The 20,706-nt window shown below is 42.6% G+C and overlaps 1 protein-coding gene across 2 annotated transcripts in view; it reads right to left on the bottom strand.

Moving 5' to 3' along the window:
* Window positions 1-20,706, bottom strand: part of CDC42BPA (CDC42 binding protein kinase alpha) — a 3,351,611-nt gene that overhangs the window by 981,479 nt on the left and 2,349,426 nt on the right. For both annotated transcript variants that reach the window (XM_044059574.1, XM_044059584.1), the window contains exon 17: window positions 17,285-17,409. In XM_044059574.1, the coding sequence (XP_043915509.1) occupies window positions 17,285-17,409 (125 nt within the window). The remainder of the gene's footprint in view (window positions 1-17,284; window positions 17,410-20,706) is intronic.

Raw genomic sequence — 20,706 nt, 5'->3', positions numbered from 1 at the left:
ATATTCATTAAGGATATCCACACTTCCAGGCTAGTTGCTCAGCATAATGCATCCGAGATTATCCAAGTGCAACTAACTCTGGGCAAGACCACAAGCCAAACTGTAACTTGCTACAGATCCCCACCATGCCCCAGGATTCCCACTCCTCATTTCTTGATACACTGGAAAATATTAGGGTACAACCCAACACCCTAATAATGGGCGATTTCAACTACCCCATTAACTGGGAAAACTATTCATGTTCCAACGTTTTCTGGAATTCATAAATTCCAATGCCTTGGATCAGCTTATCCACATCCCCACCAGGGGCAGCAATATCCTAGACCTGGTCATTACCAACATGGGCAACCAGTGTTTCACACCAGAGGTCAATTCCTCATTGGTCAGATCCGACCACAAGCCAATCAGCCTAGATATCCACATCCCACGCCCACCCCCCATTAGGGAAACCACCGTAAAAAATTGTCCCCAAAGCCAACTTCACGCTTAAGACAGAAGTGGCAAACTTCACAATACCCATGCAGACAGACAAAAGAGGTACAACTGCTGAATCCTACACAAATGCACTTTATAAGCACTTACACGAGCGCATGTATCGTGAAATCCCTAACAGAACCAAGATGCTTTCCTCCAAAAAAAGAAAGCCAATCTGGTGGTCCCCTGCCATAAACAAACTCTACAACAGAAGAAAGAAACTGTTGTAAAAAAGACTGGAAGAACTCCCTGGGCAGCCTCAGTAAGAAGCTGAGATCCCTCATAAAATCCTCCAAAGCTAATTATGAAAACAAAATCGCCACTGATTCTAAAGACAACCACAAAACATTCTATAGCTATGTCAAGAATCTCAATGACAACACTCAGATTTGCTCTGAGTTACAGCACAATGGCACCAAATATACAGAACCAACTGATATTGCCAACATCCTGGCAGATAGGTTCAGTGCTAACTTTACCCCACCCCAACCCCCTAAAGGGCCCATCTGTATACCGGAAAAATGCAAAGTTCCTGTAATCACGGCTGCACAGATAAAAAACACACTCTCCAAAGCCAAGAACACAGCATCCATGGGACCTGACAATATCCCAGGCTGCGTTCTATATGAACTACAAAATGAACTGGCACCCACCTAAGCACCATGTTCAATCATAGCCTCACCTCAGGCTTTGTGCCCACTGAATGCTGCACAGTGACAGTTATCCCACTCCACAAAGGGGGAGCCACCACGGACCCCAGGAACTACCGCCCCATTAGCCTAACGAGCCTGGTCTGCAAGGCCATGGAACGTATCATCATGGAACTTATAAACAAAGACACTGGTAATCTCCAAACTCTGGACCCACCCAGTTCGGGTTTGTAAAAGGCAGATCATTTCTCCTAAACCTGACAGACTTCTTTGAAGCAGTCACCAAATTCGTAGACGAGGGTAAGGTGGTTCATATACAGCCTATCTAGATCTCTCCAAGGCTTTTGACACCATCCCTCACTCTGGAATTATAGATAAACTCTGGAATTATAGATAAACTCACTAAACTAGGTATAAATCCCTATGTCACAAGATGGGTTGCCAACTGGCTCACTGACAGAACCCACACTGTGAAAGTAGCAGACTCCATATCCGACTTAAGACCAGTGACAAGTGGAGTACCACAAGGTTCAGTCCTGGGTCCTCTTCTGTTTGGTATCTACTTTTCTGAAGTACAGGCTAACACAGAAGCTCTTTGGCTAACGAAGTTTGCAGATGACTGCAAACTAATTGAAACTCCTAACGATGTGGACATCCTATAAAAGGGCCTCACTGAGACAGATGCCTGGTGTCAAAGTCATGGCCTCAAGCTCAATGCCAAAAAGTGCATTGTCATCCACTTTGGTAAAAACTCTGTACCCATGAGCTACCACACAAGTGGTAGTCTACTTAACACCGAAAGTGTGATAAGAGACTTTGGGACCCAGGTGGACAGTAGTCTCTCCTTTGATAATCACATCGTCACAGTAGTCAGGAAATCCTTCTATGTGGCACACCTCATCACAAAAGGTTTCTCATCCAGGAAAAAAGAGGTCATTGTTCCCCTCTACTTGTCACTCATTAGACCCATTATAGAGTACAATGCCCCTTTTGGTATGTACCTCACAAGACATCTACAACAACTGGAAAGGCCACAGAAATACCTCACAAAGAGGATTACTGGCCTCAAACAGATGCCCTACACAGACCGTCTCAAAAAACTCCAGCTTTACTCCGTCACACTTTGCCTACTCAGAGGAGATCTCTGCATAACATACAAAGTTATGTCAAACTCAGAGCTGTTGAACATGCTCCACTTAAAGAAATCCCAATCCCTCCGAGCTACACGCACTAGGGACCTAAACCTTGTCACCACAATAAACAGAACATTCTGGAGGGATAGATTCCTGTCCCAGAGACTTCCCATACTCTGGAACAAACTACCTATCTATATCAAACAAAGCTCCTCATTAGCACTCTTCAAGAAAAATCTTGATGATTGGAGGGGAAATAGGAAATTCACCCTGGGGATCACGTCTGTGGCTCTGCTCGACAGGGGCACAGGAAAATAATCTTCTTGGGTGGCAAAAGCCAGGGTACCTTTTTGGCTAGGCTTGTATAGGCCCAAGGTTCAGTGTTAGAAGCTGAGGGCCCAGAATCTGGTTCTCCTGCTGAGACAAAAGGGAAGGAGTCTGAGGCAGGTGCCATGGGGATAACCGTGACACACTGCGCAGGAGAGGGTACCAGTGTTGGCGTGGCCAGTCTGGAGCAAGCAAAATCATCCTTGGTTTGTTCTGTTTGATTTTTAGTAGTACTTTGGAGAGCAGAGGCAGAGGGGGGAAGGCATAGACTAATAGGTTTTTCCAGCTGAAGGACAGAGCATCCACTTTCCAGTCTTGTTTGTGGGGAGTCCTTGTGCAACATTTGTCCAACTGGTAGTTCTGGGGAGAGGCAAACAGGTCTATATCTGGGCTCCCGCATTTGCTTGTCAACATGTTGAAAATGCTTGGTTCCAGTTTCCACTCGTGTGGGTCCATGAGGTTTCTGCTTTGTCCGTTTGCCAGTATATTTAACTTTCCAGGCAGGAACTGAGCTTGTAGGTGGCACTTGGTAGCTCAAGGCTGTTTTCCACAATGCCAAGGCTAGTCTGTAGAGGGGGTAAGAATGTGTACCCACCTGCTTGTTTATGTACCACATAACAGTGGTGTTATCAGTCTTTACCATTAGTTGTCCTGGAAGAATGTGGTCCTTGAAGGCTGTCAGAGCATTCTGTACAGTTAACATTTCTTTTTGATTGATATGTAGGTGCATTTGGCTTGGGTTCCATTTGCCCTGAATGCACTTCCCTGCCAGGTGAGCCCCCATGCATAGTCTGATGCGTCTGTTGTTAGGGTTTGGGCAGCAGGGGGTGGTGTGAAAGGTAGTCCCTTGTTTTGGTGGCAGGCCTCTGCCCACCAAAGGAACTCTAGGTGTAGGCAAGGTATGATGGGAATCATTGCTTCTAGATCCTGAGAATGTTGACACCATAGGCTTTTTAGATACCATTGTAGTTTCCTCATATGCAGTCTTGCATATGGAATTAGAAGAATGCAGGAGGCCATGAACCCCAAGGCTTGCAGAATTTGTCTTGCAGATAGCAGGGTTTTTGTGGCCACTTGTTTGAAATAGGTTGTCAAATGAATTTGTTTCTCTGATGTGAGGCAGGCCATCTGGGAAGTTGTATTCAAGCTTGCTCCCAGGAATATAATTTGTTGACAGGGTACCAGGTGTGATTTCTTTTCGTTTACAGTGTACCCCAGACAAGTTGGACAAAGGCCAGATGATTCAAAAGTATGTCCTGGCTTTCTGCCTGAATTAGACAATCGTCCAGGTATGGGTATATTTGAATATTTATTTGCCTGCAAAATACAATAACTGGAGCTAGGCACTTTGTGAATACCCTGGGTGCAGTAGATAAGCCAAAGGGCAGTGCAGAGAACTGATAGTGCATGTAGCCTGCTTTGAAGCGTAGGTATCTACTGCAAGATTCCCTGATTGGGATGTGCAGGTATGCTTCTTTAAAATCTAGTGTTGCCAACCAGGCATCTTTGCCTAGCATAGGAAGTAATCGGTGAAGAGTCAGCATCGTGAATTTTGGAATCTCCAAAAAGGTGCTTAAGAGTAGACAGGTCCAGGATAGGACGCCATGAATGGTCTTTTCTGGGTACCAGGAAAAGTCTTGAGTAGAAACCTTGTTCCTTTTCCTCTTCCGGCACTAGTTAAATAGCCCCCATGCTTAAGAGAGAAAGTACTTGTTTTTGGCCCTCTGCCCACTGATTTGGGGGTAGGTCCGGCCAACCGCTTGGAACATGTGGAAGTGAAATCTGTATCCCTGGGACACTATATTTAAAACCCATTTGTCCTGGGTAATGAGTTCCCAGTTCTTTGCATGAAGAGGAATCTTTCTCCCCAAATGGGCAGTCAGTTGATAAGTGTTTGGAAATTTTAAAAGGAAGTCATTGAGACTGTTTAGCATAGGGGGAGTCTTATTACTCCCAGATTTGGAAGTGGAGGCCCCCCACTGCTTAGTCCTGTGTGTCCCCTGAGACTGAAACCTGGGGTTTTTGCTGTGTCTGGGTTTGGCTTGAGAAGACCTGGAAGGGGCTGGAAAGGACTAATTCTTAGAGGGCCAGTGCCTACTAAATCCAGGAGGTTGAACTTGTAAGAAATCTTTAACAGTTTGCATAGATTTAGCTTTATCTTCCATCTTTTTAAGAACTTCCTCAGCCTTGTTGCCAAACAGGCAGTCCTGATTTAAGGGAGCATCCAACAATTTAGTTTTAACATGATCAGGCAAAGATTGCTCCTTAAGCCAAGCATGCCTTCTGAGCACAGACCCACTAACAGTGGCCCTGCAAGAGGCCTCTAATGAATCAAAACCACATTGCAAAGTATGTTTTCCAACTTGTTCAGCAGAATGCATTAAATCCTGTAAGTCTTTATTTTCCACACAGTCAGGAATCAACATCATTTTCTGTTTAAGCAATCCAATAACATGTTGTTGATACTTTTGAACATATGAAACTGACAGTTTAAAGCCCTAATGGCCAAGGTTGCAAAAGTGTAAACCTTCTTACCCCATCTATCCAGCTCCCTGGAGTCTCTATCAGAAGGGGTAGGATTTTTAGCAGTAGAAGTCTTAATACCCTTGGGCCCCCCTGTGAAACAGTCTCTTGATCCGCAATAGGATTTTTAAAAAGGAACTTGTGTGACTCAGGGACCCTGTAGTATCTGTCTGGTTTTCTAGGAGCAGGAGGAGGCAAGGAATCAGGGGCCAAACTAGATTCCGAAAAAGCATCATCAACAATGTCTAGTACAGGAGGAATAGCTAAAGGCCTATGCTGAGGTAGGAGTAAGAAATCCCTAAGCCTCTTTTTTTAATCAGAAAAATCCTGGCTTTCCCAGTAGAAATGTTCCCTTAGAGTATGTAAAGTTTCCCCAAAAGAAAAATCCTCTGGAGGGGAAGCAGAGGGAATGGAGTCCTCTGCATCAGAATCCTCATAAGTAGATAAGGGCAAATCCAGATCATCAGAAGAATCAGAAAAAACAGAATCCTGGTCAGAAAATTCATAAACCACTTCGGTCCTAGGCCTCTTACAAAGACGGGGGGGGGGGGGTTGGCTACCCCTGATTAGAGTTATTAGATCTTCAGCCATTCTTATCATTTGTTTTTTAGGCATAGTGGCCTGAGCATGTGGCCTGGGCATTGGTTTTTTAGGCATGGTTTGAGATTTAGGCCTAAAAGAAGAAGGAGGCGTCGGTTTAATATGCAAGTCCGTAGGCCTGAATACACCCTCAGAAGCCGTTGCCTGCACAGCAGCTCCGGACCCATCCAAGGTAGAGACATCCGCAGGTTCCATAGTTCAAGCATCTCGCGGCATACCGGACTCCGAATGGGTCTCAGTAGAGGCCTGCGAATCAGACGTAGCAGGTATCAGGGTCTGCGAAAGTGCCTCACTGAGTACCGGAGAACTGACGACTGGCTTAGGAGAAGCATCGTCGGCAGTTTTGGACCTCGGCAGCCTGTCTCTGTCTTTACCTTTGCGTTTTTTCGGAATCCAGGTAGTCGGATGGCTAACAGACAACATTTCTGGATAATTAAACCAAGAACCGAAATATTTAGAGGCAAAAATATACTGACGACGGATAGTGCGCTGATTAAATAAAGCACAAAACCGACAGCAAGGTACATCGTGGTCAGGGCCTAGACAAGGAATATAGTACAAATGAAAATCTTTATGAGGTATTTGCTTTCCAAAAGTAATGCAATTATTAACTTTTACTGACATCGGAAAGGAGCAAGAAAAAGTTTCCCCAACGGAGTACTTAGCTTTAGTTGAAGACTTCGGTTCTGAAACTCAAAAACGAAAAATTTCAGGAGTCGGCTGACCGGCACTTGCAAACTGCTTCTGCTTCGTGCACCGCAAGGCAAGAAAGGCAGATGTAATGGCGTCGGCTGCATGTTTTATACCCCTGACGACCTGACGTCATGGAAGAAGGGACAGCAACCAATGCAGGACCCAAAACTTTGTTAATCAGGCCAAATGAGGGCTACCTGCAAGCAGATAACCCGAATGTAATGACTGCAACAGTGAAACACGAAGAACATTCAAAGGAATATCCACAGAAAGTGGATCCAGGTTACGAGAAAGATGCAAACAGAAAACCTCTTCCATTTGGTTAAGTAGGTTTTACTAGTATTGGGTTTCCTAGCCTCCTGCAGGACCCTAAGCATATACTCATAAAAAAGGTGCCTATGAGGACTCAAAATCTTATCACCCATAAAGTGAGTTGAATAGTGGAAAGGTGGGGATAGATTAGAGAGATCCTGTCTTGTGCGAGTAGGTCCAATCTGTGAGGTAACTTCTGACGATTGCCCTTGGCTAAATGCAGAAGACAAGGGAACCAGTGCTGTCACTGCCAACAGGGAGCATCCTGTTGAATTCTGAACAGGACATTTGGAATGAGGGGAATGGGAGTGAAAGCATAAAGTAACATCCTGGGCCTCCACCTTTCATACTAGAGGACCTGGGACTCTGGCACAAAATAGAGGAAGTTGTCTGTTCAGAGGGGAGGCAAATAGATCTACCGGAGGAGTACCCCACTGGTGGATAATGTCCAGAAACACATCCCTGTGAAGCATCCATTCATGGGCTTGAGTTAAGGACCCGCTCAGAATACCTACCACAAAGTTTTGACCCGAGGGAATGTAAACTGGCTGAAGAGCCACTTGATAATGGACAGTGAGATCCCATACCAGCAGTGCCAACCAGCAAAGAAGTTAAGATCTTGTTCCCCTGTTTGTTTACATACCACATCATGTGGTGTTGTCTGTAAACCACATGACAGGTCCCGGGGAGAAAACAGTATGAAAAGCCTGGAGAGCCAGAAGAAGAGATCTCATCTCTTTGACACTGATGTGTTCTTTCTGTTGAAGAGGAGACCACACCCCCTGCACATTTAGGGAGCCAAAAGCTGCTCCCCATCCCATGTCTGAAGTGTCTGTGAGCAGCCCCTGAGAGGAAAGAGGGGGATGAAAAGGAAGTCTTGGATTTAGGGCCAACTGCTGGCTCAACCATTAGAGTTCCTTCATGAGACAAGGTAGAAAAGGAACTAGAAATTCTAGGGGATGAGTATGCTGAAGCCAAACTGACTATAGGAAGCCCTGAAACTTCATCATGTGAAGTTTGGTCAAACGGGGCACAGGAATCGCGGATGCCATGAAACCCAGAGCTCTCAGAAACTACCTGGCTGTAATGGAAGAATGTGCGTGTTAAGACAGACGATCAAGAGATGGCATTCTGACTGGCAGCAAAGAAATTCTGAGGATGGTACGTCCAGACATTACCTTTATGCTCTACATTATGTGAGGAGCATACGTATGACGTACAGCGTACTTTAAAGCAACCTAAGGTTTTGGTATACTGGCCGGACACTGGGCTGCCCTAGGCAGGGGACCCCTAACATTATGAATACTGCAACAGTGAAATGGAAGGACATCTTACTCAACTGAATGCTACTGACTAACAAAAAAACAATTACCAAAAAATGGAAATCAAAATCTAAACAGAATGTAACTGAAGTACTGAATAGTGTAAAGGAGATAAAAGAAATAAATTAATTTATGGGAACAATACATGCAGAAAAATATTCAGGAGAAGGAGTGAGGTTTAAGGGAAGGCAGGAACTGAGCAAGTCATGTAATGCTGAAATAAATGAAAATTGTTACAACAAAGCCATATATATGTACTGCATGAAAATAAGCCCTGAAATGATATTATGGTTTGTTTTCTATTACTGTATGTGTAACTCATGGCAGTTTAACAAACATGACAATTTAATAAAGATGTTTAAGAAATTAACAGAACAATGACGATACAGGAGAAGCAAAGTCTAAGAAATTGTCTCTGTTGTTGGTTGGTGGTGAGCCAGGAAAAGCATCCAGTAGAGTCAGCTGGCATTTTATGAGTAGGACTGGAGGCATTTATATTCTATGATAGAATAACAGGGTGAAAAAGGAAGATCAGCGGCAAGCCTTAAGGTAGGAGGGTGTCTCTCTCTCTTTTCTCTGACAAAGTGTGTTTGAACAGAGGAACCAGGCAGAGATGTCTTCTTTTTCCCACCACTATATGCTTTATTTTTACTGCTGTTGTCAAAAAAAAAAATAAGACATTCACAAATTCAAGGACATAACTTATGTGGTAATTACAAAATGCTAGCTTTATATCCAAATATATTATTTTGTATTTGATAAATCTCAAAAGTGACATTTCATTATTGTGGAATGTTTTGATACAGTTTCAAGTGTTATTGGGATATAAAATAAATGAAGATAAAATAAACGCTGTATCTGTAAACTATACACCTACACATGTATTTGTTCAGAAATACCCACAGTAATGGGGCTGTGATACTATGAAGCACTTAGATAACTGAATTAAGAAGGATTCTCGACTGTTATGGCAGCTAAGGATATATGCGGGAACTAAACAAGTGATAATATAAAAATAGTGAAACTGGAAGCTCGTGATTATTGACAATGATAGTAATACACAAAAAGTGAAAAAGTTTTTAGCCCCTAGTCTTGTATGCACATCTGGTGTATTTTTAACATTTTTAACAATAATAAGCCGATTCACCAATTAGCAGAAGGCAGTTTACGGTTACACGATATGAAGGGGTTCTTTAGAGTTACGTAGTTACACTATGCAGTTAAGGTGTATATTTAGATAACTCAAGTAGAAAGTTAGACATTAAATTAGAAAAGAATGATGAAGAAAAGGGGGAACACAGAGAGAATAACATTTTGGATACAAGTTCTTAAGGAGAACAACAAGCATGCAAAATATTGTCTTCGTGCAGTACGAAAAAGTATGCTAAGCACTACGCCTGCATGGGAAAGGAAAAAGGAGATTTTAATAATAGGGATGTCTGCAAGTACAGACAGCGAAAGAGGCAAGAGAGGGCTGGAAATTATGGGAGGAAATAAATAAAGAAACCAAAGTACTGGGAGCAAATAACTCAGGAGAGAAAGGTGAGTGGAATGAGTTTATGCTTAAGTCTGGACTGTAGGTTGAAAGCTGCCTTCCTTATCATGGACTGATAGAAACGGATAACAGAGTACTCAATGAAACACCAGCTAATACAGAGTTTTTAGTCAAGTCTAGAATAGAACCTCCTATTAAGAAATGGATAATTAATAGGCCATATAAAAATACTGCATGATAACTATAAGAATCAGTCACAGGAGGTTAGACACGATTGTGAAAAAGAGAACGGAAAAATCAATTTACAAAGAAACAATGAGAGGAAATTTTTAACACTTCCAAGTATGAAACAAAGCCTGGATTATTGCATGGAAGTGTCTGCAAAGATATTTTTAATATCCAAAGTAGACCTGAGAGGATTTTTTTCTCCGGTAGACAGCACATGGTGGAGGTGTGATGGGGAAGAAAGAAGTAATTGGGGACAATATTTTTTGGAGGAATGCATTTAGTTGTCAGATTTTAAAAAATCCCTACAGAGTATTTTGATAGAAATACTGGGGGAACAAAAGATGCAACAAAGGAAATGATTTATTTGAATGGAGACCTAGGATCCAGACTGCCTATATGTAGTAAGGCCTTACTATGTTTGGATAATGATGACCTTAATTTACCGCAGATCATATAAAATAATACTGAAGATTTTAAGGTGTTTAATTATTCAAGTAAGCCATTAACTACTATACACACAAATCTATTAGTAGATCCGCAGTGGTAGAGCGGTAGCATTGTTACCTCACAGCAAGAGGTTCTCCTGTTTGATTCTCGGCTGGAGTGCCTTCTGTGTGGAGTCTGCATGTCCTCCCCGTGGTCGAGTGGCCTCTGAAAGATATGCGTGAATGGGAGTGCCTTCACTGAAGGTTGGGTGTTGGGCTGGCAACTCGGCACCATAAAAAAGTGACTGCCAATCATTAGCGGACCGGAGTTCCGCTGTGGAGACCCCTAACCAAGAAAAGCTGAAAAGGCAAACAAGCGAATCTATTAGCGAAGGGTTTCACCTTTGTTCCCAGTAGTAGAGGGAAAGTAGCTGATACTTTGGTGGATTTGAAGCTATTTACACATAAATTAAACCTAAAAGTCTGGTTTAGTAACAACAGTAATAGCGATGTAAATTCCTGGCCAGAACTTAAAGAAGCCCAGTACTTTCAATTCCCCCACTAATAATCTAACAGGGGTATTTGAAAAAGATTGTGAAAGAGACATAAGACAAGTATATACAAAGTACAGTTGTGTACACTTACCATAAATGTAGATGTTTGAGTGTATTCACAGTTGCAGTCATTACATTTGGGTAATCTGCTGGCAGGTTGCCCTCAGTCGGCCTGATTAACAAAGTCTTGGGTCCTGCGTCGGTTGCTGTCCCTTCTTACATGACATCAGGTCGTCAGGGGTATAAAACATGCAGCCAACGCCATTACATCAGTTTTTCTTGCCCGAGATGTCAGGTGCCCCCTTAATGGGAAGCAATTAAATCTATAAATATACAAGGTTATACCTCCAACAAAAAAGCAAATACACCAAAAAGCATTTGAAGATAGCAAAGGAAAGTAGAGGTATATCAAAAAAAAAAAGAAGGGGGCTGGAGGGACGGTAACCAGGACTGCAACAGTGAATACACTTGAACATCTACATTTATGGTAAGTGTACACAACTATACTTTGTTCTTTGTGTTTCACTGTTGCAGTCATCACTTTTGGGTAGATTCCCAAAGCTAAGGATGGGAGGAGGAATTTAAATAGAATCAGGACCAGCTAAAAGGCCCTGCAAGACTGCAGTGGCAAAGCCAGCTCTGGATTTAGAGAAAATTGGCAGATGGTAATGCTTGGTGAAAGTAAGTACAGAACTCCAGGTAACAGCTTCTAGGATGTCCCTGGTAGGAAGCCTCTGAGAAAGGCTGCAGAGGTAGATGCAGCCCTGGTAGAGTGGGGTCTGATCCCCTGTGCGATAGGTTTTCCATGGTGTTTGTAGCAGAAATGAATGCAATGGTCTATCCATTTGGAAATAGTTTGCCTTGAAATAGCCTTCCCCTCTGCCCCTGCAGCAAATGCCACCAGCGGTTAATCAGATTTCCTTTGAGGTTTAGTTCTGTCCAAGTAGAATCTAAGCTGTCTATGCAAGTTTAAGGAGTGCAGAATCCGTTCCCCTTTGTTCTGTGGATTAGGAAAGAAGGTTGGCAAATGTATGGACTGATTAAGGGCCACACTGGTTACCACACCTTGGGCATGAAGGAGGGATTGGTCCTGAGGGACACCCTGTCCGCATGAAAGATGATGAAAGGCTCCACTGTCATGAGGGCCTGCAATTCAGATACCCTTCTTGTTGAAGTGATTGCTAAAAGGAAAGCTGTTTTCCAAGAAAGGAATTTTAAGTCCGCAGTGGCAGCTGGCTCGAAAGGAGGAAGGGTGTGCTTTTCCAATACAAAGTTGAGGTCCCAGGCTGGAGTTGGAGTTCTCCTGGGTGGTCATAGATTTTTGGCCCCTCTGAGGACCTGCTTAAGCAATGGATGAGAGAAGAGGCGTGGTTCTGTGCTATAATGAGCTGAGATAGCTGAGGTGTGAATTTTGATGGAGGAGAAAGACAGGCCCTTATGAAGCATCTCAGTTAAGTATTGTAAAATCTGAGGTAAATTGGGCACTGTTGTGCTCATCCCTTGAGCTTGGTTCCAGGCACAGAATCTTTTCCATTTTTCAGTGTAAGACTTTCCGGTACTAGGCCTCCTTGCCTCTAAAATGATATCCATCACTGGTTTACTGAAGGATGGTAAAGGAGAAATTATGTAATTAGCCAGGGTGCTAGATTCAGTGTTTGAAGTTGAGGGTGCAGAATTTGGTTCTCCTGCTGAGACACTAGAGTAGGACTCTGAGGCAGGTTCCTTGGGGCCCACAGTGACACACTGCGCAAGAGGGGGTACCAGTGTTGGCTTGGCCAGTCTAGTGCAATCAAAATCGTCCTTGGTTTGTCTTGTTTGATCTTTAGTAGTACTTTGGAGAGCAGAGGCAGAGGGGGGAAGGCATAGACTAATAGGTTTTTCCAGCTGAAGGACTGAGCATCCACTTTCCAAGCTTGTTTGTGGGGAGTCCTTGTGCAGAATGTGTCCAACTGATAATTTTGGGGGGGGGAGGCAAACAGGTCTATATCTGGGCTCCCCCATTTGCTTGTCAACATGTTGAAAGTCCTTGGCTCTAGTTTCCACTCGTGTGGGTCCATGAGGTTTCTGCTTAGTTCGTCTGTCAGTGTATTTAGTTTTCCTGGCAGGAATTGAGCTTATAAATGTACTTGACAGCTCAGGGTTGTGTTCCACAATGCCATGGCTAGTCTGCAGAGGGGGGTAAGAATGTGTACCCCCCTGCTTGTTTATGTACCACATAACAGTGGTGTTGTCCGTTTAATCATTAATTGTCCTGGAAGAATGTGGTCCTTGAAGGCTGTCAGAGCATTCTGTACAGCTAACATTTCTTTTTGACTGATATGCAGGTGCATTTGACTTGGGTTTCATTTGTCCTGAATGCACTTCCCTGCAAGGTGGGCCCCCCATGCATAGTCTGATGTGTCTGTTGTTAAGGTTTGGGTGGCAGGGGGTAGTGTGAATGGTAGACCCCTGTTTTGGTGGCAGGCCTCTGCCCACCAAAGGAACTCTAGGAGTAGGCAAGGTATGATAGGAATCATTGTTTCTAGATCCTGTGAATGTTGACACCATAGGCTTTTGAGATACTATTGCAGTTTCCAAATATGCAGTCTTGCATATGGAATTAGGAGAATGCAGGAGGGCATGAACCCCAACGCTTGCAGTATTTGCCTTGCAGATAACTGGGTTTTTGTGGCCACTTGTTTGAAGTAGGTTGTCAAATGAATCCGTTTCTCTGGCGTGAGGAAAGCCATCTGGGAAGATGTATTCAAGCTCGCCCCCAGGAATATAATTTGTCGACAGGGTACCAGGTGTGATTTCTTTTCGTTTATGGTATACCCCAGACAAGTCAGTACCCTTTGAACAAAGGCCAGATGATTCAAAAGTATGTCCTGGCTTTCTGCCTGAATTAGACAATCGTCCAGATATGGGTACATTTGAATATTTCTTTGCCTGCAGAATGCAATGACCGGAGCTAGGCACTTTGTGAATACCCTGGGTGCAGTAGATAAGCCAAAGGGCAGTGCAGAGAACTGATTGTGCATGTAGCCTGCTTTGAAACGTAGGTATCTTCTGCAAGACTCCCTGATAGGGATGTGCAGGTATGCTTCTTTTAAATCTAGTGTTGCCAACCATGCATCTTTGCCTAGCATAGGAAGCAGCTGGTGAAGAGTCAGCATCTTGAATTTTGGAATCACCAGAAAGGTATTTAGAGTAGAAAGGTCCAGGATAGGATGCCATGTATTGCCTTTTCTGGGTACCAGGAAAAGTCTCGAATAGAACCCTTGTCCCTTTTCCTCTTCTGGTACCAAATGAATAGCCCCCATGCTTAAGAGAGAGAGTACTTGATTTTGGGCCTCTGCCCACTGATTTGGGGGTAGATCTGGCCACCCGCTTGGAGTTGGTAAGGTGTGGAAGTGAAATCTGTATCCTTGGGGCACTATATTTAAAACCCATTTGTCCTGGGTAATGAGTTCCCAGTTTTTGGCCTGCAGATCAATCTTTCCGTCTAAAGGAGCATTCAGTTGGGAAGTGCTTGGAAGTTTTAGAAGCAAGTCATTGAGACTGTTTTCCATAGGGGGAGTCTTACTACTCCCTGATTTGGGTGCGAAAACCCCCCACAGCTTAGTCTTGTGTGTTCCCTGTGACTGAAACCTGGAGTTTCTGCTATGTCTGGGTTTGGCTTGAAAAGACCTTGAAGAGACTGGAAAGGACCAATTCTTAGAGGACCAGTACCTACTAAATCTAGGAGGCTGAACTTGTAAGAAATCTTTAACAGTTTGCATAGATTTAGCTTTATCTTCCATCTTTTTAAGAACTTCCTCAGCCTTGTTGCCAAACAGGCGGTCCTGATTTAAGGGAGGATCCAGCAATTTAGCTTTAACATGATCAGGTAGAGATTGCTCCTTAAGCCAAGCATGCCTTCTGAGCACAGAACCAGTAACAGCAGCCCTGCAAGTGGCCTCTAAAGAATCACATCCACATTACAAGGTATGTTTTCCAACCTGTTCAGCAGAATGCATTAAATCCTGTAATTCTTTATTTTCCGCACAGTCAGGAATCATCATTTTCTATTTAAGCAATCCAATAACATGTTGTTGATACTTTAACATATGAAACTGGCAGTTTAAAGCCCTAATGGCCAAGGCTGCAGAAGTGTAAACCTTCTTACCCCATCTATCCAGCGCTCTGGAGTCTCTATCAGAAGGGGTAGGATTTTTAGCAGTAGAAGCCTTAATGCCCTTGGGTCCCTGTGAAATAGTCTCTGGATCCGCAATAGGATTTTTAAAAAAGGAATTTGTGTGAATCAGGAACCCTGTAATATCTGTCAGGTTTTCTGGGAGCAGGAGGCAAAGAATCAGGGGCCAAAGTAGATTCCGAAAAAGCATCATCAACAATGTCTAGTACAGGAGGAATAGCTAAAGGCGTATGCTGAGGCAGGAGTAAGAAATCCCTACTCCTCTTTTTTGAATCAGAAAAATCCTGGCTTTCCCAGTGGAAATGCTCCCTTAGAGTATGTAAGGTTTCACCAAAAGAAAAATCCTCTGGAGCGGAAGCAGAGGGAATATAGTCCTCTGCATCAAAATCCTCATAAGTAGATAAGGGCAAATCCAGATCATCAGAAGAATCAGAAAAATCAGAATCCAGGTCAGAAGATTCATAAACAACTTCAGTCCTAGGTCTCTTAGAAGGAGGAGGCCGGCTTCCCCTGATTAAAGTTATAAGATCTTCAGCCATTCTTATCATTTGTTTTTTAGGCATAGAGTCCTGAGCATGTGGCCTGGCCGTCGGTTTTTTAGGCATGGCTCGAGATTTAGGCCTAAAAGAAGAAGGAGGCGTCGGTTTAATATGCAAGTCTGTAGGCCTGAATACACCCTCAGAAGGTGGTGCCTGCACAGCGGCTTCGGACCCATCCAAGGGTAGAGACTTCTGCAGGTTCCATAGTTCAAGCATATCACGGCATACCGGACTCCAAATGGGTCTCAGTAGAGGCCTGCGAATCAGAAGTAGCGGGTATCAGGGGTTGCGAAAGTGCCTCACTGAGTACCGGCGAACTGGCGACTGGCTTAGGAGAAGCGTCGCTGGCAGTTTTGGACCTCGGCGCCCTGTCTCTGTCTTTATCCTTGTGTTTTTTTCAGAATCCCGGAAGTCGGATGGCTAACCGGTGACATTTCTGGATAATTAAACCGAGAACCGAAATATTTAGAGGCGATAATATACCAATGACGGATAGTGAGCTGATTAAATAAAGCACAAAACCGACAGCACGGTACGTCGTGGTCAGGGCCTAGGCAAGGAATACAGTACGAATGAAAATCTTAATGAGGTATTTGCTTTCCACAAGTAATGCAATTATTAACTTTTACTGACATCGGTAAGGAGCAAGAAAAAGTTTCCCCAACGGGGTACTTAGCTTTAGCTGAAGACTTCAGTTCTGAAACTCGAAAACGAAAATTTCAGGAGTCAGCCGACTGGCACTTGCGAACTGCTTCTGCTTCGGGCACCGCATGGCAAGAAAGACTGATGTAATGGTGTTGGCTGCATGTTTTATATCCCTGAGGACCTGATGTCATGGAAGAAGGGACAGCAACCGACGCAGGACCCAAGACTTTGTTAATCAGGCCGACTGAGGGCAACTGCAAGCAGATAACGCAAAAGTGATGACTGCAACAGTGAAACACGAAGAACATCTGGAAGGGGAATTTTTAGAAAGGGAAGGAGCAAATTTCATAGAAATAAACAAAGTTATGGGAAGGCATGAATTTACATAATGGAGTGACTGAAAATTCTTAAAAAGAAAAATTAAATACTGCATGACAATAACAATAAAGATGTTATGTATGGTTTGTTATATTTTCTAGTAATGTATATAAAACCATGCTACAGCTTAAAATGCGATGATTTAACAAAGAAGTTTAAAAACAATTTTCTCCATATTATCTTTTAGAACATTTGTTACTTAATTAAAATTTCCATGCTGCAAACCCTAGAAGTCAATGGCACAGAAAGATGCTTTATTCATGTCACAATCAAGTAGCTACAATGTTCTCACAGGGAAGGATAAGTGCATATTAGTATACTGTGTTAGAGATAAAATTCAACAAACACCACAATGTTAACACCAGCTACAGTCTGACAGCACAGTGAATTAAGGCTATTAGCTGTTAACGGGCTACTTCTTGTGGTACAGGGTTTGATTCCCTTAAGACTTCATTTGCCTATTGTGTGACCTTGAGCAAATCACTTAACCAGATAGTGCTTTGGGGTAACTGAGGAACTGGGATGGGTTGTGTGATCTACCATGCGCCACATGCCTAGTAACTGCCTATGAACCTATCAAATAAGCAAGGATGGCCTTTACAGTAACAGAAGTTTGCAATGAATGCATCACTCAATGAGACAAGTAAGCAAGAAGGGCTCTGACAGCAACATGAATATGTACCAAATATCAAATTGCAACAATTTATGGTAAAACAAAATTGTTCATTCATATGAAAGCATTATTTTTGAAAGGCACAATACAGCCTTAATAGCAGTTGCCTGTACAATATTATAAAAGTATGTCTACTTACCACTGAATGATCTCTGTAATTTGGGCCTCCCAATGTGCCACAGATTCCTTCTTCTCAGCCAAATCTCTCATTTCCTCTTCTAGCTGTTTGCTGTTCGCACTTATCGTCTCCAACATGGTAGTCAGCTGAAATAAAAAGGACTTACTCAGAATCATGTATTCTGACAAGAGACCAATGATGTAAAACATTGTATACCAAAAGTATATATCATCAGAAAAGAGCTATAAATGTTATACCCTACTACATTCTAGAAACATTAATTTAATGACAGTGTCTAGACGATAGTCAAGCTAATTGTATCCTGAGTTTATTACTCTAATGGTATTTTCTATGTAACTTAAAATGCTGCAGGAAATAAATGACTTTGTACTTCCCCTTACATGGCAGATAATTACTGTGATGTCAAGAATATAACAATTAAAAATTTTCCTCTAGAAGTCAAGTTGTATGAAGAACTCACCAGAGACAAAAATAAGAAACCTCAATCCTGTTTTCAAATGCCATAACCCATGGGGTGATGCCATTTTTTCATAAATGTATTTACTTATTCAGATATGAACTTTTTTAACCAGGTAGGTTGGCTGGTTGGCAGACCCTTTTTAGCCAATTAGCAGACAGCTTACAAATAGACAAAAAAAGTACTTTCAATGAACTCATTAGGGATCATAACAAACATCTGTACAGTGTAAAATGTAAATATATAACTGTAAAGCATATATTATGCAGTGCAGGTGAAGGCTGCGTATCTTCAACTGAGGTAACTAGAGCTTGTTCGCATCTGGCATAATTCAATCCACAGAGTGAAGTCGAGCACTGTATAATTGCACAAAGCTTATGATGTCATGGCCTTCAAGAAACTTGACTGCTGTGATCTCACACTATTTTTTTCTTTCTTTATAAGCAACAAGGAGTGGTAAGGGGATACATAACAGTTATGTTCCTGGTGTATCAGCTGCTCTATGAAGATGATTCCCATTGATGGGGCTTATTATTGGGTTGACTGCCTTTACAAATACGCATTCACCATATTTTTCCTGAAGTTTTTTTGACTGGGGATAGACTGAACACACACCCATGTCAATGCATGTCATAACATCACACATTATCCGCATAAGCTTACTCTTCCCATATGCTTACCATGATTTAGCTCCTTGCCAATGGCAAGAAACCTCCTGTACATCAAGGGTAACAATGAAGATTTGCCACCTCATTTGAGGGGTACAGAAGGAAGCTATACGCCTAATTTGTCAAGAACTGTCCCCCTAATAGAGCAATTCATGAAATACACATGTACCATAGCTAATATTCTAAGACATTCCTTAATGAGCCCTATGACTGAGTTAATTCTCAAGCAGTAAAACTACCTGGGTGGAAAGAACCAGAGTACCACAAGAGAACTAGCATTAAGACTAAGTACTGACAAATATCAAACAAAGAAATCTGACTCCAAGGACACAATTAGTAGAATTTAGTGCTGTTAGGTATAATCTGCTCCAATAAAGCACCCTTATTTGTCTGCACCAACAAAGCAACCTTAATAGCCTTGTAACCTCAACACACCACCCATTTTAGCTCACCAATCCAAGGAGTGCACAGCACATGAATTCATTTTGGAGGATATGGGCATCTTGAGACAATGTAGTAATTATTTCATGTTTACAGACAACCCATCAATCCTTAAAGAAATAGACACAGTATGCAAAAGGTGTACTTACTCAATGACAATGGACGCAAAACTACCGCATACAAGTACACATGAAGTTGTCAAAACCAAGCACACAACACCCATTTAACACAGCACACACTACACATCCAGACTAATGTATGCTGAGGCACTTAAAAGCAATCTTCCTATAAAAATAGCCTAGACTGTCCACTGTCAAAGGTATGCCTCAGCAAGCCCAAAGGCACTCAGAAAAAAGAACATCTAACCACAGACATACAGTCACACTCAATGAAGCCCCAAACACCAAGTATCTAAGGCAAGAAAACAATTTCCAGGACTCTTCTCACAGAGGACTTCATTAGAAGACATGCTGATGCCCCTATAACCAAGCTGAACACAGAGAAGATAATGGTTAGTTGCTTATCTCTAGCCAGGATCTGCCAAATCACACACACACACACACACTCAAGTCATTATACCACAGATACCAGTATGATTCTATCAGAGTCTGTGTAAGTGTAAATGACCTGAGACATGCCTCCCTGAGCTTTATGAAGAGACATTACGGAGCTCTCAGAGTAGGTATCTCAGGCTGATTTGAGCCTAGCACTGCACAGCATATTACTTTCACCACGGACGATGGCACAGCATGAACAAAAGATGACTAGTTTTAACAAATGGCTGTTTTTCTAGTGTCATTCTAAGGGGATCCAATATTTGTCAGACATTATTAACACACCACATTGATTTGCCAAGGGTTGTCTGCATCTGTCCCCTCTAGGTGTTTGCATACTGGCTAAAACTTTATCTACCCCCATAATAACTTTTTTAGGCAATGTCAAATTGAAAAACCTACCGACATAAAAAAACAACTCAAATGAACCTGAAGGTGTTACTGCTCAACTCTAGGAGCTGAAATAAAAAACTGCCCTCTCGTCAAGCCATCTTCACACTTGAGAATATAAATGTGTGTAGTTACCAAGTCATGGTTTAAAGTGGAAGAGAGTACCTTAAAAGTGCAAAGTTTCAGTGCCTTCCACACTTTTGGGCCAGTAGCTACACAGACAAGGGCTAAAGCTGAAGGTGACTAGACATAAATCAATGACAAGCAAACCTCAAGGGGAGTCAAACAAAATGATGTGCTGGAGTCCCTCCACGTGTAGAGCAACATAGACAAAATCTAGTACTATACCCTAACCCACTATTGGTTACCCTCCATGTACCAAGAAGCTCACAATGCATACTTGGACCTACTGGAAACACTTCACATCCAACCTAACACCCTACTCATGGGACACTTTAATTATTCCTCTATAAACTGGGAATCCTACATGGCCTCCAATGTACACACACAGACATTCCTGGACTTCATAAATACAAGCACCGTTTTGAAAATGCCCACTAGAGGCTCCAACATACTGAACCTTGTACTCAAAAATATGAGAGAATGCTGCATGGCTTCCAATGTCTCATCCTGACTGGTAAGGATCGACCATAAAGCTATCTCCGTCGAAATCAAAATCAGCTGTGTAATCCCAGTAAAACCAGTAACAGTTAGGAACTATTCCAAAGCAAACTACCTTTCATTAATTGATGGTTTGTCAAAAATTCAATGCCCCACCAAACCCCAAGAACACAGCAGCTTATATATAAAGTACAGTTATGTACACTTATAAATGTAGATGTTTGAGTGTATTCACTGTTGTAGTCATCACACTTGGGTTTTCTGCCTGCAAGTAGCCCTCAGTCGGCCCGA

The sequence above is a fragment of the Protopterus annectens genome, chromosome 1.part2 (assembly GCF_019279795.1).
Source record: "Protopterus annectens isolate FY-2018-M chromosome 1.part2, PAN1.0, whole genome shotgun sequence".
Classification (NCBI taxonomy): domain Eukaryota; kingdom Metazoa; phylum Chordata; order Ceratodontiformes; family Protopteridae; genus Protopterus; species Protopterus annectens.
Note: the sequence above shows the minus strand (reverse complement) of the source record. Positions and strands in the feature narration are given on the sequence as shown.